At 36.2% G+C, this 14690-nt stretch overlaps 2 protein-coding genes across 3 annotated transcripts in view; one reads left to right on the forward strand and one right to left on the reverse strand.

Moving 5' to 3' along the window:
• LOC107556014 (U4/U6.U5 tri-snRNP-associated protein 2-like) overlaps positions 1–2418 on the forward strand; it is an 8922-nt gene extending 6504 nt beyond the window's left edge. The window contains exons 9-11 of the mRNA XM_016238980.1: positions 1495–1667; positions 2119–2194; positions 2407–2418. Of these exons, the coding sequence (XP_016094466.1) occupies positions 1495–1667; positions 2119–2194; positions 2407–2418 (261 nt within the window). The remainder of the gene's footprint in view (positions 1–1494; positions 1668–2118; positions 2195–2406) is intronic.
• A 705-nt stretch (positions 2419–3123) lies between these two features.
• On the reverse strand, positions 3124–13311 carry LOC107556021 (prosaposin-like). Of its 2 annotated transcripts, XM_016238987.1 has the most exons (10): positions 13192–13311; positions 12894–12952; positions 10634–10708; positions 9453–9569; positions 9051–9188; positions 7126–7206; positions 6813–6996; positions 4138–4280; positions 3543–3620; positions 3124–3450 (listed from the first exon to the last, which is right to left on the reverse strand). In XM_016238987.1, exons 1-10 carry the CDS (start codon positions 13241–13243, stop codon positions 3421–3423), a joined length of 957 nt encoding a protein of 318 aa, XP_016094473.1. In that variant the 5' UTR covers positions 13244–13311; the 3' UTR covers positions 3124–3420. The 2 variants fall into 2 exon arrangements, with proteins under 2 accessions (XP_016094473.1, XP_016094474.1); XM_016238988.1 differs by lacking the exons at positions 10634–10708; positions 12894–12952; positions 13192–13311 and adding an exon at positions 9996–10066.
• Between the last annotated feature and the right edge of the window lie 1379 nt (positions 13312–14690).

A 14690-nucleotide genomic window follows, 5' to 3' on the forward strand; every position in this document is an offset into this window, starting at 1 on the left:
ACTGGCCCAGCAAACCAATCACAGCACACACTGGCCCAGCTAACCAATCCAGCACACACTGGCCCAGCAAACCAATCCAGCACACACTTTTCCAGCAAACCAATCACAACACACACTGGTCCAGCAAACCAATCACAGCACACACTGGCCCAGCAAACCAATCACAACACACACTGGCCCAGCTAACCAATCACAACTAGCCCCTAGTCAGCAACAAAAACATGAACAAACACTGAACGATTGTCTTTTTATTAACTAACATTAACACAGATTAATAAATGTATTGTTCCATGTTCGTTTGTATACCGCGCTCAAGGTTTATGCGCATAGTCCAAGACTACTTCTCCATTTTTAGTGTATCTCTGTGGCAGAATTACAGCGCCACATACTGGTCTGGCATGTATACTACATCGTTTTGTGTCGGTTTCGTGTGGACGCAGATATTTCTTGAGATGAGGGGGGAAAAAAAAGATCGGATAGGGAAAGCTCTGGCTTCGTGTGGACGTAGCCTAAATGCTCAGGAAGAAGAGCGCTGGGCTTTTATGACATGAGATTAATGTAAACACAGCCCACTGTAAACACTCTTGTAATTCGCTTCAACCTTTTCAAACTTTATGAATAATTATTTTAGGTTCAAGTGGTGTGTGTGTGTGTGTGTGTGTAAGGAGCTGGAAGCAAGCAGAGTACGGCTGTTTCTAAAGCACACATCTGCTGTTAAAAACTAAGCTCAGAATCGATTCAAAAGAGAATTGCGATGCATTTGCGAAAATTGTAGAATCGATCCACAAATCGATTTATCGTTGCACCCCTATTATTTATTTTCTCTTTTTTTGTATTATCCACTCATGTGCTAGCCTAAGCATGGTGTGTTGCATCAGGTGTTGCTGCATTTCACCGGAAGCAGTGTTGTTATTGTTAACTAAAACTAAACCTATTAAAATGGTTTTGTTCATTGTAATAAGCTGAAATATGGCAACTGACTGAAATAAGTACTAAAATGACTAAAACTGAAATAAAAATACATTAAAGCTTAATGTAGAAAAACAATAATATAGGCTTAAACTAAACTTAAATGTAAATTGAGAATGTAAAAATAAGTGCAAATTCAAAATAATAAATACTGCAATATTATATAAATACTACTAAAATAACACTAACTGGAAGAGCTGTTTGGCTTTATTACAAAATGTGTTTGTTTATTTATTTAGCCCTTTTTTGCTTTCAGCTACTTCAATAGCTGTAGTATGAAATATATATTTTGGTACAATTAGTATGATTTATTTTTACTGGCTTATGTTGCAAGTAAAATACAGTGTCAGCTTTTGGAATATCGTTTGAATAGAATTCCATCGGGAGTCAACATAGAAGGGCAAAATGCTTGATAATTGAATATGCTATTCAAAGTATTTTCTTGTAAAATGTTATATATTTACTTTTAGCTGTTTCAAAATAATATTATTATTTTATAAATGATTACCTTTGACTTTGTCACAGGAGTACAAGACGTACAAAGAGAACTTTCTGAAAAGGTTCCAGCTCACCAAACTTCCTCCGTACCTCATCTTCTGCATCAAGCGATTCACCAAGAACAACTTCTTTGTGGAGAAGAACCCAACTATTGTCAACTTCCCCATCACGTATGTGACCACCAGTGCTCAGGATATACTGTATGTGACCCTGGACCACAAAACCAGTCATAAAGGGTCAATTTTTCAAAATTGAGATTTATGCATCATCTGAAAGCTGAATTAATAAGCTTTCCATTGATGTATGGTTTGTTAGGAGAGGACAATATTTGGCAGAGATACAACTTTTATAAATATGTATTTTATCTCAATATTTTTTTGTGGTTTTAGTTTTCAATTTCTCAAAAAAAAAATGTGCATCTCAAGTAATTGGATTTTGATTTCAGGATGTTTAGATATTTATATTGGAAAACAAAACAAAAATACAGAGCAGGATATTTCGTTTTTTGCAGTGCATGCAACATTTAATGTCATCACTTCATGAATTTCTGTTCCTTCATTTGTGGAAAGGCAAATAAAGACTTTAAGACCTGCAGAAACCCCCCTAAATCATGATCACCCAGCCTTATTTCACCTGATTCTTCTTTTGCAGATTTGGAAGAGACAAGATAAAGACGATGGCGCAGAAAACCATACTGGGGCATAGGAGGCCCAAAAACACAGCAGTGGTGAGATGTAAAGGAAACAAGTCATTTCTGTTCAGGCCTGAATGCAACACTCTAAGAATGAAGAGACTGAGTTACGATGAGAGAAGATGTTAAACTAAAACCCTGATGTGTATTATTTCATGTAACTGCTGAAGGTCTGTAAGGTGATTATAACACCGGTGATCTTTTGTAATTATTTCAGTTTGATTATGAATGTTAATGTGCCTTTGCAGTTTGTAGTATGAGACCTTTTATTAAAGATTCAAGACTATATACACAGTGTCTTTCATTCATTCAGCTCTGTAGAAGAACAGGTATAGTGAATAATAAGCTAGATCGAAGCCTCCAAAATTAAAATAGAACATACTTTATTTTTTATTTTTTTTATGTCGTGTCTGTTCTGTAATTTAAATGCGATGGAAATTGCAAAGAAACGTGAATGGGTTTTTCTGGGTGAAATGCATAATAGGACTTATAACACAAAGATGACACATTTTCGTTTCATTCTACCTTATTGCTTTGAGAGATTTGTTAAATGTTTTCAGCTACACTCTTAAAAATAAAGGTGCTTCAGGATGCCATAGAAGAAGCTTTTTGTCTAAATGGTTCCATAAAGAACCTTTAACATCTGAAGAACCTTTCTGTTTCACAAAAGCTTCTTTGTGGCAAAATAAGGTTCTTCAGATTACAAAAAAGGTAAGAAAGAGATGCTTCTTTAAAGAACCTTTGACTGAATGCTTCTTTGTGGAACCAAAAATGGTTCTTCTATGGCATCGCTTGAAGAACCTTTTGAAGCACCTTTATTTTTAAGAGTGTATATTAGTGAAGATAATTGTAAAAGGCTTTGACAAAAACAGAGTTTAGTATTTTACTCTGTCTAAATGCCATTAAAAAAGAAATCACAAGTGCTTTACTCTCAATGAACTGCTTACAACGCCTTAAAATGCGAATCTGTCGAGTTTATTTCTGCATCATCTCAACACAAAAACGAGGAAGCAGTGATTTTATATAATGCTACACAAAATGCACACAGTGTTAGGATCTCCTATGTTAAGTTGACTAGTTTTGTATTAAATGTTTACCCAGTGTGGCACATGAAGGTCATTTGAAACCGATTGAACGGTCATTGTCTCCACTCGTACTGTACCTCTCAAATTCCCCTCGGTTCTGTGTGTGGCAAGGGAAGAAGCTTGATCGAGTAAAGTAAAAAGGTTGTTGCTTTTCTGATCTAGTTTGATCGATCACTTTCAGTTGGGTCCCCGGCAAAGGTAATCTTCCTGTTGACAACACACATCAGAATCTCTAGAACACCTGTTCAACAGCCCCAAAGTAAAGTTATGAGTTATGAAATGAGTAGTTAGCTTATTACCTCACATGCAGTGATGGGTGCTTGTTTCCCATCACTCTTCAGGAGCCTGTGGCCATGAAGCTTCACAAACCCTTCACACTTGGACAGAAAAAGGAGAAACACTTCAGAGAGTCAGACAATTGCTTTTTTGTGAATACATGTGTCACTATCAGTGTCAGATAGTCGCTTCGCATCTTTGAATTCACATACTGATAGGAGGTGTCACCATATGCTTTTTTTTTGCTCAAATCATAGATTTTTAAAAGAATTTGGTTCCATTTCATGTGTCTTTTAACTACTGTGCAAACATTAAAATGTATAATTTAATACAGTGCACTTTTTGTGTACATACATTTTTCTCATTGTACTTAGTTTTGCAATTCCTGTATGTAATTAATACCTCTATAATTACATTGTTGACGCTTAACCCAGCATTAACCCTAACCATACCACCAAACCTGTCCCTAACCTCAATAGGGACCAAAGTGTTTTACAATACAATATGAACATTGGTGCAGTCTACCGAACAATTTCATGTAAGTTCATAGTAGTTAAAGACATCTTATATAGAGTGGAACCAAGGCTTTTTATAATGTATTGTGCTTGTGATCATTACTCGAGGAATAGCATTAGGATGGAGGTGGCACATCTTCTGGAGCAGGTCAGAGGTCTGGATCTCAGTTGCATTGTGACCCAAATGAAGCTGGGAGAGGATCGCCAGTATCTTACAGGAATCACAGTCTGTTTGCTCTGAGGACACTGGAGAGGACACATAAAATTGAGCATGATCGCAGTGTAATTTACACACAGAAAGAATGATTCTTGAAGCACAACATCAGAATATCGGTTAAATTCAGTACCACCTAGTAACAGTTTTTTGCTCCAGATTGCCTTACAGCCCACATGATGCATTTTTTTGTAATCAGCACAGACTGATGTCCATGCACACAGTTTGCATGCAGCCCGATTTGTGTCCAAGCAAACAACAGTGCATGTGCAAATGATTTGCAATAATAATAATAATAACATAAATAAAATTAGGTCATATTTTGCTGTGCTCAATGTGAAAACGGAGAAAACGCAACTATTTTAAGTCAAGTCACCTTTATTTATATAGCACTTTATACAATACAGATAGTGTCAAAGCAGCTTTACAGTGTTAAACAGGAAAAACGTGTGCTCATAATGCAAGAGGACGATAGAAAACACTAAATTTCAGTTCACTGTTGATTCAGTGATGCCATCCTCCAGCTCAGTTCAGCTCTCTTCAGATAGTATCTGTGCAATCAAGTCAACAATATTGCCAGAAATTAAGCGTCCCCAACTAAGCAAGCCAAAGGCAACAGTGGCAAAAAACCAAAACTCCATCGGTGACAGAAATGGAGAAAAGAAAAAAAAAACCTTGGGAGAAACCAGGCTCAGTCAGGGGGCCAGTTCTCCTCTGGCCAGACGAAACCAGCATTTTGTAGTTTAATTCCAGGCTGCAGCACAGGTCAGATTGTGCAGAGGACTCTTCTTGTTCTTGACTCTTCTGTTCTTGTGGTTTTGTCCCGATAGCCGTCTAGTTGACATTCAGGGCTGTAGAGGTCATCTCTAGACGCTGATCCACCATCTGTACTGGATCTGGGTAGCTATGGTGGCGATCTTGTATTAATTTGTATGAAAACGTATGATTTTTAGAAAAGCGAAAGAGTGAAGCTCTATCCCAAACCTAACCGTCAACGGGGTGTAGGCAGATTGTGCGAAAACAAACAAATGGGATTGTTCAAGTTCATACAAATTAGCCACCAATTGGCCAAAACATAAAATTATTACCAAACTTTTTTCTCTTCAATCAGTGTGTTTGTTACACACGGATGCCATTCATGCTACTTATATGACATTGGAGTCTCTGTAAAAAGCACAAAGTGTGCATGCAGTCTGGTGTTTGTATCTATGCGGGACAACAGCGCATGTGCGAGTGATCTGTGCGCTCAAAAACAAAGGGCCGACAGGTAGTGCGCAAGAAACTATTTCAATACGATTACGTTATATTTTGTAAATTGCATTTTTAACTTTGCACATCATTGCGTTGTGCTTTAGGGTTAATGGAAATGTTTGTAAAATGACTAGTTTAAGTTTAATTTATTTATAAAGCACATTTAAAACAACCTTGGTGTACAAAATTGCGTAGGTCCATCACGCAAATTAAAATAGACAATCACAAGATGTTAAAAGCACAGGAGTACACATAGGTTTTTAAAAGGCTTTTAAACTAAGGCACTGTAATGATAGATAATGGCAATTTGTTCCATAACTTGGGGCTAGCTGCATTGCAGTCTAGATCCGGGTACCCAGAAAATGACTGAATAGATAATGTCCTGGTAGCAAATTACCTGTAAAATTATTATTATTTTTTTTACAGTGCATGTGAGAGTGATTTGTCTGCTTGAAAACAAAGGTCCAATAAGTACACAAAAAAGTCCTATTTTGTAAATATCCAAACTTAGTTTTTTTTTTTTTTTTGCAATAAGACTGTGGTCACTATCCTATGGAAGCCCGTTTCCGCCACTGAATAAAAAAAAAAGAAAAGGTTATTGCAACTTTTTATCTCACAATTCTGACTTTTTTTCCCTCCAGAATTTTGAGTTTATATCTTGCAGTTCTGACTTTATAACACGCAATTGCGAGTTTATATCTCACAATTCTGAGAAAAAAAGTCAGAATTGCAAGTTTGTATCACGCAATTCTGAGAAAAATGTAAATTGCGAGATATAAACTTGCAATTGTGAGAAAAAAAGTCAGAATTATGAGATAAATAGTCGCCAATATCTTTTTTCTTTTTTTTTTATTCAGTGGCGGGAACGGGCTTCCATAGGCTATTATCCTGATCTCATGAGAAAACTCAACTATTTTATGAGGTGGAGATTTGTATTCATTTGCATGATGCAGTTCATATGAAAACATGCCATTTTTAGAATAAAGAGCAAGCATGAAGCTCCACCCCCGAAACCTAACTGTCAATAGAGTGTAGGCAGAAAACGTATGATTGTGATTGCACAAATTCATATGAATTAGCCACTAATTCACCAAAATGTAAAATATTATGTTACGAATCGCTTTAAGATTGACATTTTTATACATTTGGCAGATGCTTCTATCCAAAAGTGACTTACATTGCCTTCAAAGTACACATTTTTATTTCAGATTTCAGTTCATGCTTTCCCTGGGAGTCGAACCCATGGCCCTGGCGTTGTTAGCACCAGGCTCTAAGAAAGACTGTGTTGTGCTGCTGTCCTTCATGCTACTCACATAACAGTGGCATCTCTGGGAAGAGACACAGGCCCAGCGCAGTGCAGATGGCATGTGGAGGGAGGGAGGACAACAGCAGATCAATCAGCTGCTTTCCGTACGTTTCTACGAAGTTGTTACATGTGTGCTTATATTGTGAGGGCAAATAGTCACAGATTTTCTCCAGAAGGTTCACTATAGCCTCCTACAGGTCAGGCAAGCAAAATGGAAAATAGCCCAGGAGCAGTTTATAATCAGTTTATAGATCAATGAAATGATGAACATTTTACATTTCTTAAAATGTGAACTAGATTTCCAACAGAAGAGGTCTTACTTCAGTTCTCTCTTTTGGCAGCATGCTCTCTATTGTCTTTATGATCAACATACAGAAGTTACAGAGGGGATTGACTTGAACCTAAGAAAAAAAAAAGTACAATTTGAGTCATGGCAGTCGTATTAAATATGCATGAAATACACATCAGAACAGAGCTCTAGCTAATGTATTTTTATGACTAGTGGCATGGTCTCAAACGCTTTGTACTTTTAAAATTTTAGATGAATCATTTAAAGATACATATGAACATGAGTCTACAATTAATTTAGCCCTTTTGCCAGAATTTTCTGTGAAAATCTTCTTTAATAAAATGTTATGAATAAAAGCTTATTTGTTAAAATAATGAAAGAAAATAGGTCATTTGTGTGATTCATGTAGATCCCACGGGTTACTACTAAAAGTGCTGAACTTTGATTTTTAATGTTTTTATTGGTTTTTAAGTATTATAATTGTGATTTTTCTAATGTCTAAATATAAATCCAAAAGCAAAACATGTTAAAAGGACTACATTAGAGAGTGGAAACGAGCCAGTGAGTGATCCTCTGCTGGTTGTAGTGGGAATAACATGTCATTTTCATTTTTAAAGTGTTTTCCAACAAGTGTCAGAAATCTTCCAACTAAGCATGGCGCATTTTCCATGAATTATTTCTATGAATAAAAATAAAAAAAGTTAAGAATTTTGCATAGGCATATAATGGTCCCATTTTATATAAGATATACAAAAATATTAATAATTTTGAGACTAATAAATAAAAAAACACTCCAAATAAGTATTTACGCCAACACTGATCTTACATACCCCTCAGCAAATGTGCAGTTGCTACCCTGAGAATAAGAACTGTTCTCGTCCGCTGTGTCGTTTATTTTTAACACCAAATATGATATTTTCTCACACACATAAATCTGCTTATCTGTCAGCATACATCAGTACAAAAAAGTGCTGAACTTTGATTTTTAATGTTTTTATTGGTTTTTAAATATTATAATTGTGATTTTTCTAATGTCTAAATATAAATCCAAAAGCAAAACATGTTAAAAGGACTACATTAGAGAGTGGAAACGAGCCAGTGAGTGATCCTCTGCTGGTTGTAGTGGGAATAACATGTCATTTTCATTTTTAAAGTGTTTTCCAACAAGTGTCAGAAATCTTCCAACTAAGCATGGCGCATTTTCCATGAATTATTTCTATGAATAAAAATAAAAAAAGTTAAGAATTTTGCATAGGCATATAATGGTCCCATTTTATATAAGATATACAAAAATATTAATAATTTTGAGACTAATAAATAAAAAAACACTCCAAATAAGTATTTACGCCAACACTGATCTTACATACCCCTCAGCAAATGTGCAGTTGCTACCCTGAGAATAAGAACTGTTCTCGTCCGCTGTGTCGTTTATTTTTAACACCAAATATGATATTTTCTCACACACATAAATCTGCTTATCTGTCAGCACGAGAAAACATCTGTTCTTTGACTACGGGAAGGGTATGGCCTCAAAATTAAAGGTGAATGACGAAACATAACACCAGCGGGGTCACTAATAATTCTTTACATAAATAATAAACAGTTAATTTTGATGAAATACATAATACATGTTTAAAATATCTTGGATTAAGATTTTGGTCGTATCGTCCACCCTTAAGAAGTTTAATCAAAAAGTCGATTAAAAGTCATGCCAGAATACTTTTATCTTTATTCCCCAAGTGTGCAAGGAACCTAAGGAACGAGACACTCGTTGATGGTGGATAGAGGAGAAAAAAACGGTTGCCAGAATTATTTTATTTCTTTTCCATGCTTACCAAAAATCAACTCAGAGTTTTGACTATTTTTTGTTGTTGTTGTTACAAAGTGATGTTTACTTTAAATCTAAACCCATTAATGTCAGACTCAAGTGTAAACTTTGACCTGTCTAACACGTACCTCTTGACTAGTTCCTCTTGAGGGTTTTGCATAGAACGAACCCTGCTCATTCAGGCCAACAGTGAGCTCTGATGGTGCTTTTCTCTCAGACTGGCTGCCACACAGTCCCATCATTGAGCATATGTCACCATTTTGACTCTGCGATGAGGGCAAACACAACTGTTTTTCAGTGTATGTATTCTATTATTTATGTAAGAATGTATATTACTCATGTTTAGAAATTTTAAGTATTTAGAAATTAAGTCAGATGGTCAAAGTCAAACTGGGATGATAAATCTCCATTGTAGTCAGTTATGAATAGCACTGCAATATTCTGCCAAATGTTCAATAACTGAAACCCCTGAAATTGTTCTGGCTATTAGAATCACTCACTGTCATGATGTTAAACTGAGAAGTACTCACTGCAAATGCACTGAAATATCTGATAACCAAATGTACGTATGTCTTTGCTCCATTCATACACAAAGGGATGACGGGGTGTTCATAACAAAACTTGTCCAGAGATTTCTCAATAAGATGCTGTGAAGAGGGAACAATTCAAGATCAATGTATGAACAACTCTAAATCATTCGTAACAATGGGCTTATAAAACATGTAGTTTAGTTAAAGTTTCTATTCAAAGCAACTTATTGCAGCAAAAAAATAAATAAAAAAAACTTCTTCACATGGCTCAGCTGCCATTAAAAAGTGAAACTAGCTTTCTTGTTTGAAAATAACGCAACTGCAAATTTCGCTTCTCTAAAACAGAAAACAGATATGAACTGCCATGAGATTGTGTTGCAATGGAGGTATTTACTGGGTCTGGCATATAAAAAAATAAAGAAAATGTGCAATTCAAACTATGGACTAAAATGACTTCAACATTGATTTACCAAGAGTGTTCAAATAAATTCAATGACTTTCCATAGAATTTACGTAAACGTCACAAAAAAAAAAAAAATTCACCTGTGAGTCTTGACTGGAGAGGATTTCTGTCAGCAGCTGTACAGTCTTTTTGCAGTCAGTGCACATGTTGTCCATCTAAAGGATGAGGACAGTGGAATATCATGTTGACTTACAGTCATCAAAGTTATATTCTGTGGACTATTTGATGTAATATGAATAAAACCTGACTAGACATTTAAGCGAATTTCAGTATTTGTGCATTTCAGTGCTTAGTTTATTGGCTGCATGGTAAAATGCACAAAGGAATAGTGTATACCATGTGATACTGTTTCTAACATAAAACCACCATGTAGTTTAGTTAAAGTTTCTATTCAAAGCAACTTATTGCAGCAAAAAAAAAGAAAAGAAAACTTCTTCACATGGCTCAGCTGCCATTAAAAAGTGAAACTAGCTTCTTGTTTGAAAATAACGCAACTGCAAATTTCGCTTCTCTAAAACAGAAAACAGATATGAACTGCCATGAGATTGTGTTGCAATGGAGGTATTTACTGGGTCTGGCATATAAAAAAATAAAGAAAATGTGCAATTCAAACTATGGACTAAAATGACTTCAACATTGATTTACCAAGAGTGTTCAAATAAATTCAATGACTTTCCATAGAATTTACGTAAACGTCACAAAAAAAAAAAAAATTCACCTGTGAGTCTTGACTGGAGAGGATTTCTGTCAGCAGCTGTACAGTCTTTTTGCAGTCAGTGCACATGTTGTCCATCTAAAGGATGAGGACAGTGGAATATCATGTTGACTTACAGTCATCAAAGTTATATTCTGTGGACTATTTGATGTAATATGAATAAAACCTGACTAGACATTTAAGCGAATTTCAGTATTTGTGCATTTCAGTGCTTAGTTTATTGGCTGCATGGTAAAATGCACAAAGGAATAGTGTATACCATGTGATACTGTTTCTAACATAAAACCACAAACTCTCACAACCTCTTTTTTAGGGTGGTATGGGTAAAAGAGAAACCTATCTTTACTAGAATGAAGGAAGTGTGAAAATTACCATATTCTCAGATCGTCTTTTAAGGTTCACTTGTTGATGCGATCTATTATTTAAAGGGGTCATATGATGCCATTTAATTTTTTTTCAAATTTTTTAATTTAAAAGTTCAGAGTCAGCCACTCCTACCTAAAACGCCTCGTTCTAACACGCCCCCACATATCTACGTCACGATGTGGGAAGATTTGCATAACGCCGCCCAAATGTTCACGCAAAGAAAGAAGGTGTAACTTTTATTCTCGCTGTAGTATTGTTGCCGCCGCCGCCATGTTGTGAAGACGCTGTGTGTTTCATTGTGAAAGCGCCACTGCGTTGTTTGGTCTTCTAAAAGAGGACGATATCTGCTTCGTCATGCCTGGAGCTGATCCGTGCTGGTCGCTGAGGAAATACTACAACTTAGTGCTGTGGATCGCCGGATCGGCTTTCACCGTGGACGAAGCGGAGTCCAGCCCAGAGTCGTCACATGTGGTTGCTGCAAGCCCGCCGGATGCTCCTTCGTCGAATTCGTCAAGCCTGCCCGCCTCTGCTCACTCAAGGCGTGTGTGACGCTGTTTCGTTGTGAAAGCGAAACTACTTTGTTTGGTCTTCCAAAAGAGGACACGACTAGAAATCAGTGGTTAAGTTGTATTTACAACACTGTTCCAGAACACTTCAACCCAAATATTCAGATGTGTGCAGCGCATTTAAAGGAGGACTGTTTCCTGATCCTGGGAGAGTAGACTACAATGCCGGCTGTTCTGACTCACAGACTGTAAGTACGTTTTTTATATTTAAAGAATTTGCCACTGATGATTCAATCGTGAGTTTTGGGCAGTGTAGAGTAGCGCTTGTTGTTTGTCATTTCTCCGATCACAAATGCAGACATGGTTTTATGATTACGCGGCGCGATGCAATGAAACGCGTAAAAAGACAGTATAAGTCAGTATAATCCGTAATTATGTCCCCACTGGATGCAACAAATGCCTCGTTTGTAGTGGGTTTTATTTTTTTTGTCTTGTCGCTCCGGCCGGACAAGGCATCAACAGTACGGTGAGGGGCGTAACATTTCCGTCACACGCTTGAGGTGTTCGGCCAATCACAACGCACTGGATAGCTGGCCAATCACAGCACACCTCACTTTTCAGACCGATGAGCTTTGTAAAAATCGACATGTTTCAGAAAGGCGGGGCATAGAGGAGAAATAAAAATGTACAGTATGTGGAAAATAATGTGTTTTTTGAACATTAAACTGCATAAACACATTTCATTACACCAAATACACAAAATAATGTTATTTTTAGCAGCATCATATGACCCCTTTAAAGGGTTGCAATTCCCTGCAACCTAGCGTATACAAATACTATTCATATGGCAGGATAATAAATGTAACATTAATGATAATTTATCTGGTAATGGTTCAAATGGAGCAGAACATAAAACATATTTTTGATGTGATGCTTTTTACATCTATTTGTTACTGCTTACATACTGCTTACATTTGGCAACATTAACAATTGCAACGTGTGCTTAAGTTGTTAAAGGAACACTCCATTATTTTTGAAACTATACTCTCATTCCGGTGTAATAATCAAGGAACTTTGCTGCCGTACCATGGGTGCAGCAGCCGCAATGATTTTACGCAGCGCCTGAAAATAGTTACCAGCTAGGTAACTTCCAATAAGCCTATTTTCAGGCGCTGCATAATATAATTGCGGTTATAAATGAACTTAGACACGGTGTATGCTGGCATGCCAGTTTATAAAATGAATAAAAATGTAGGCTATGTAATGGGGTAGTAGTGGCATTCTCAGTTTATGAACAGTGTACACTTAGAACTGATCCACACAGAATATTTATTTTCATCTGCATTTTACTGTACATGCAAGTAGTAGTTTTTCAATCATTGGTCACTCACCATGTGAAGGCTGGGCGTTTGCGGTTCTGTGAGCTGAAGGTCTACACTTCTTGCCCATCCTATAGAGAAGCCAGAACATGTGAAGTATTTCTATGAAAATAATATGGAATTGTATTGAAACTTGACTGAAAATACCAAGGAATTGACTGCCTTCGAGAAACCTTGCAGTCTACCTTTGAAGTCAAATTTAACTCCGAACTTCTTCTTTGGTAATATTTAGCATTTTAAGTATTCGTTTAAATGGTTATGCACGCGCATATGTCATAGCCAGCTTTATTTAATATTTAAACTCTCTTACCTGAAGTCAGGGTAGAAGTGAAGAGAAAAAAAGTGACGAAGGCAAACTGCATGATGTTTTAATCAGTGCACCACAGTGAATGTACCACAAACCTGAAGGCTCTGTGTTCAGCTAATAAACCGCCCAAATGTTTTATAGTATTTGATGAGGAAGTAGCTGGTTTAATAACAAGCCAGCGACAGTCTTCCTGATTCATCAGAAGTACATGTATATCTAGTTGCATAGGAAGTCTTGCATAGCATTAAAAGCTTAGCATTCATTTTATTGTTATCTATGGCAAGTTAGTCGTAGGTTATGGGCTTTTTAGTATGATTTAACTTGTAGCCTACTAATCAGGTGTGCCATGAATGAGGGGATGGACAAATTTTGGAAGTCATAGGCAATTTCATTTTAAGGATATAGCACTTTAGTTTCTTCCAAAAGACATTTTGATGAGTATCAAGACAGGCACATGAAAGGATATTGAACAACAGTAATGAATTGTGTATGAACACGTTCATTCAACAGAATCTCTGCATGGAGATAATTATACCTCTGTAAGTTTGGCTAATAAAACAAAAAGATACATTGTTTAGAAATCTGCATACAATTCAAAAGTTTACACACCCTTGCAGATTCTGCAAAAATGTTAATAATTTTAACAAAATAAGAGGGGAGCATAACATTTATATTTTTTATTCAGTAGTCTCCTGAATAGGCTATTTCACATAACAAATGTTTACATATAGTGCACAAGGCAAAATAATAACTTGAGTTTATAAAAATTACCCCATTCGAAAGTTTACATATCGAATCTTAATACTGTGTGTTGTTACCTGGAAGATCCACAACTGTTTTTATGTTTTGTGATGGTTGTTCATGAGTCAAAAATCCATCAAAATCCAGGTCCTGCACATTCTTTGGTTTTCCAGCATCTTCTGCATATCTGACCCCTTTCCAACAATGACTGAACGCTTTTGAGATCCATCTTGTGACACTGAGGACAACTGAGGGATTCATATAAGACCAATACAAAAGGTAAAACCATTCGCTGGTGCTCAAGAAGGAATATATATATATATATATATATGTCATATGGAGGCCTCAAAAAGTATTTTGACAGTATTCTGAAAGCATTGTAAAGTTGAGAATATGTGAAATAAATAAGAACAACAAAAAAAGTAACTAACATGTAAAAAATATAAAACAAACAAAATTTAAAAGAAACTTGAAAAGCTTTAGAATTTTGTCGTTTTTTGTTTCTTGTTTAGTGTTTTCATCTTTGAAAGGGTTTTCAAAGTGCATTGTGAGGCATATTACAAAAGGTAATATATGAGGGTTTGAGCTATTCTTGTCTTGTAAATATAAAACTTTGCCAAAACAGTTAAAGGATTAACTTTTTAAAAATTTTGTTTTCCAGAAAATCATGGGGTTTGTGAACACTAGAGCAAAATCTGCGCAGAACCGATCGTCCTGATGGCATATTTGTGTTCAGCCAATCGATCCAGTAATCGTCTTTT

This window comes from Sinocyclocheilus grahami, unplaced genomic scaffold (genome assembly GCF_001515645.1).
Source record: "Sinocyclocheilus grahami isolate Dianchi unplaced genomic scaffold, SAMN03320097.WGS_v1.1 scaffold553.1, whole genome shotgun sequence".
Lineage (NCBI taxonomy): Eukaryota > Metazoa > Chordata > Actinopteri > Cypriniformes > Cyprinidae > Sinocyclocheilus > Sinocyclocheilus grahami.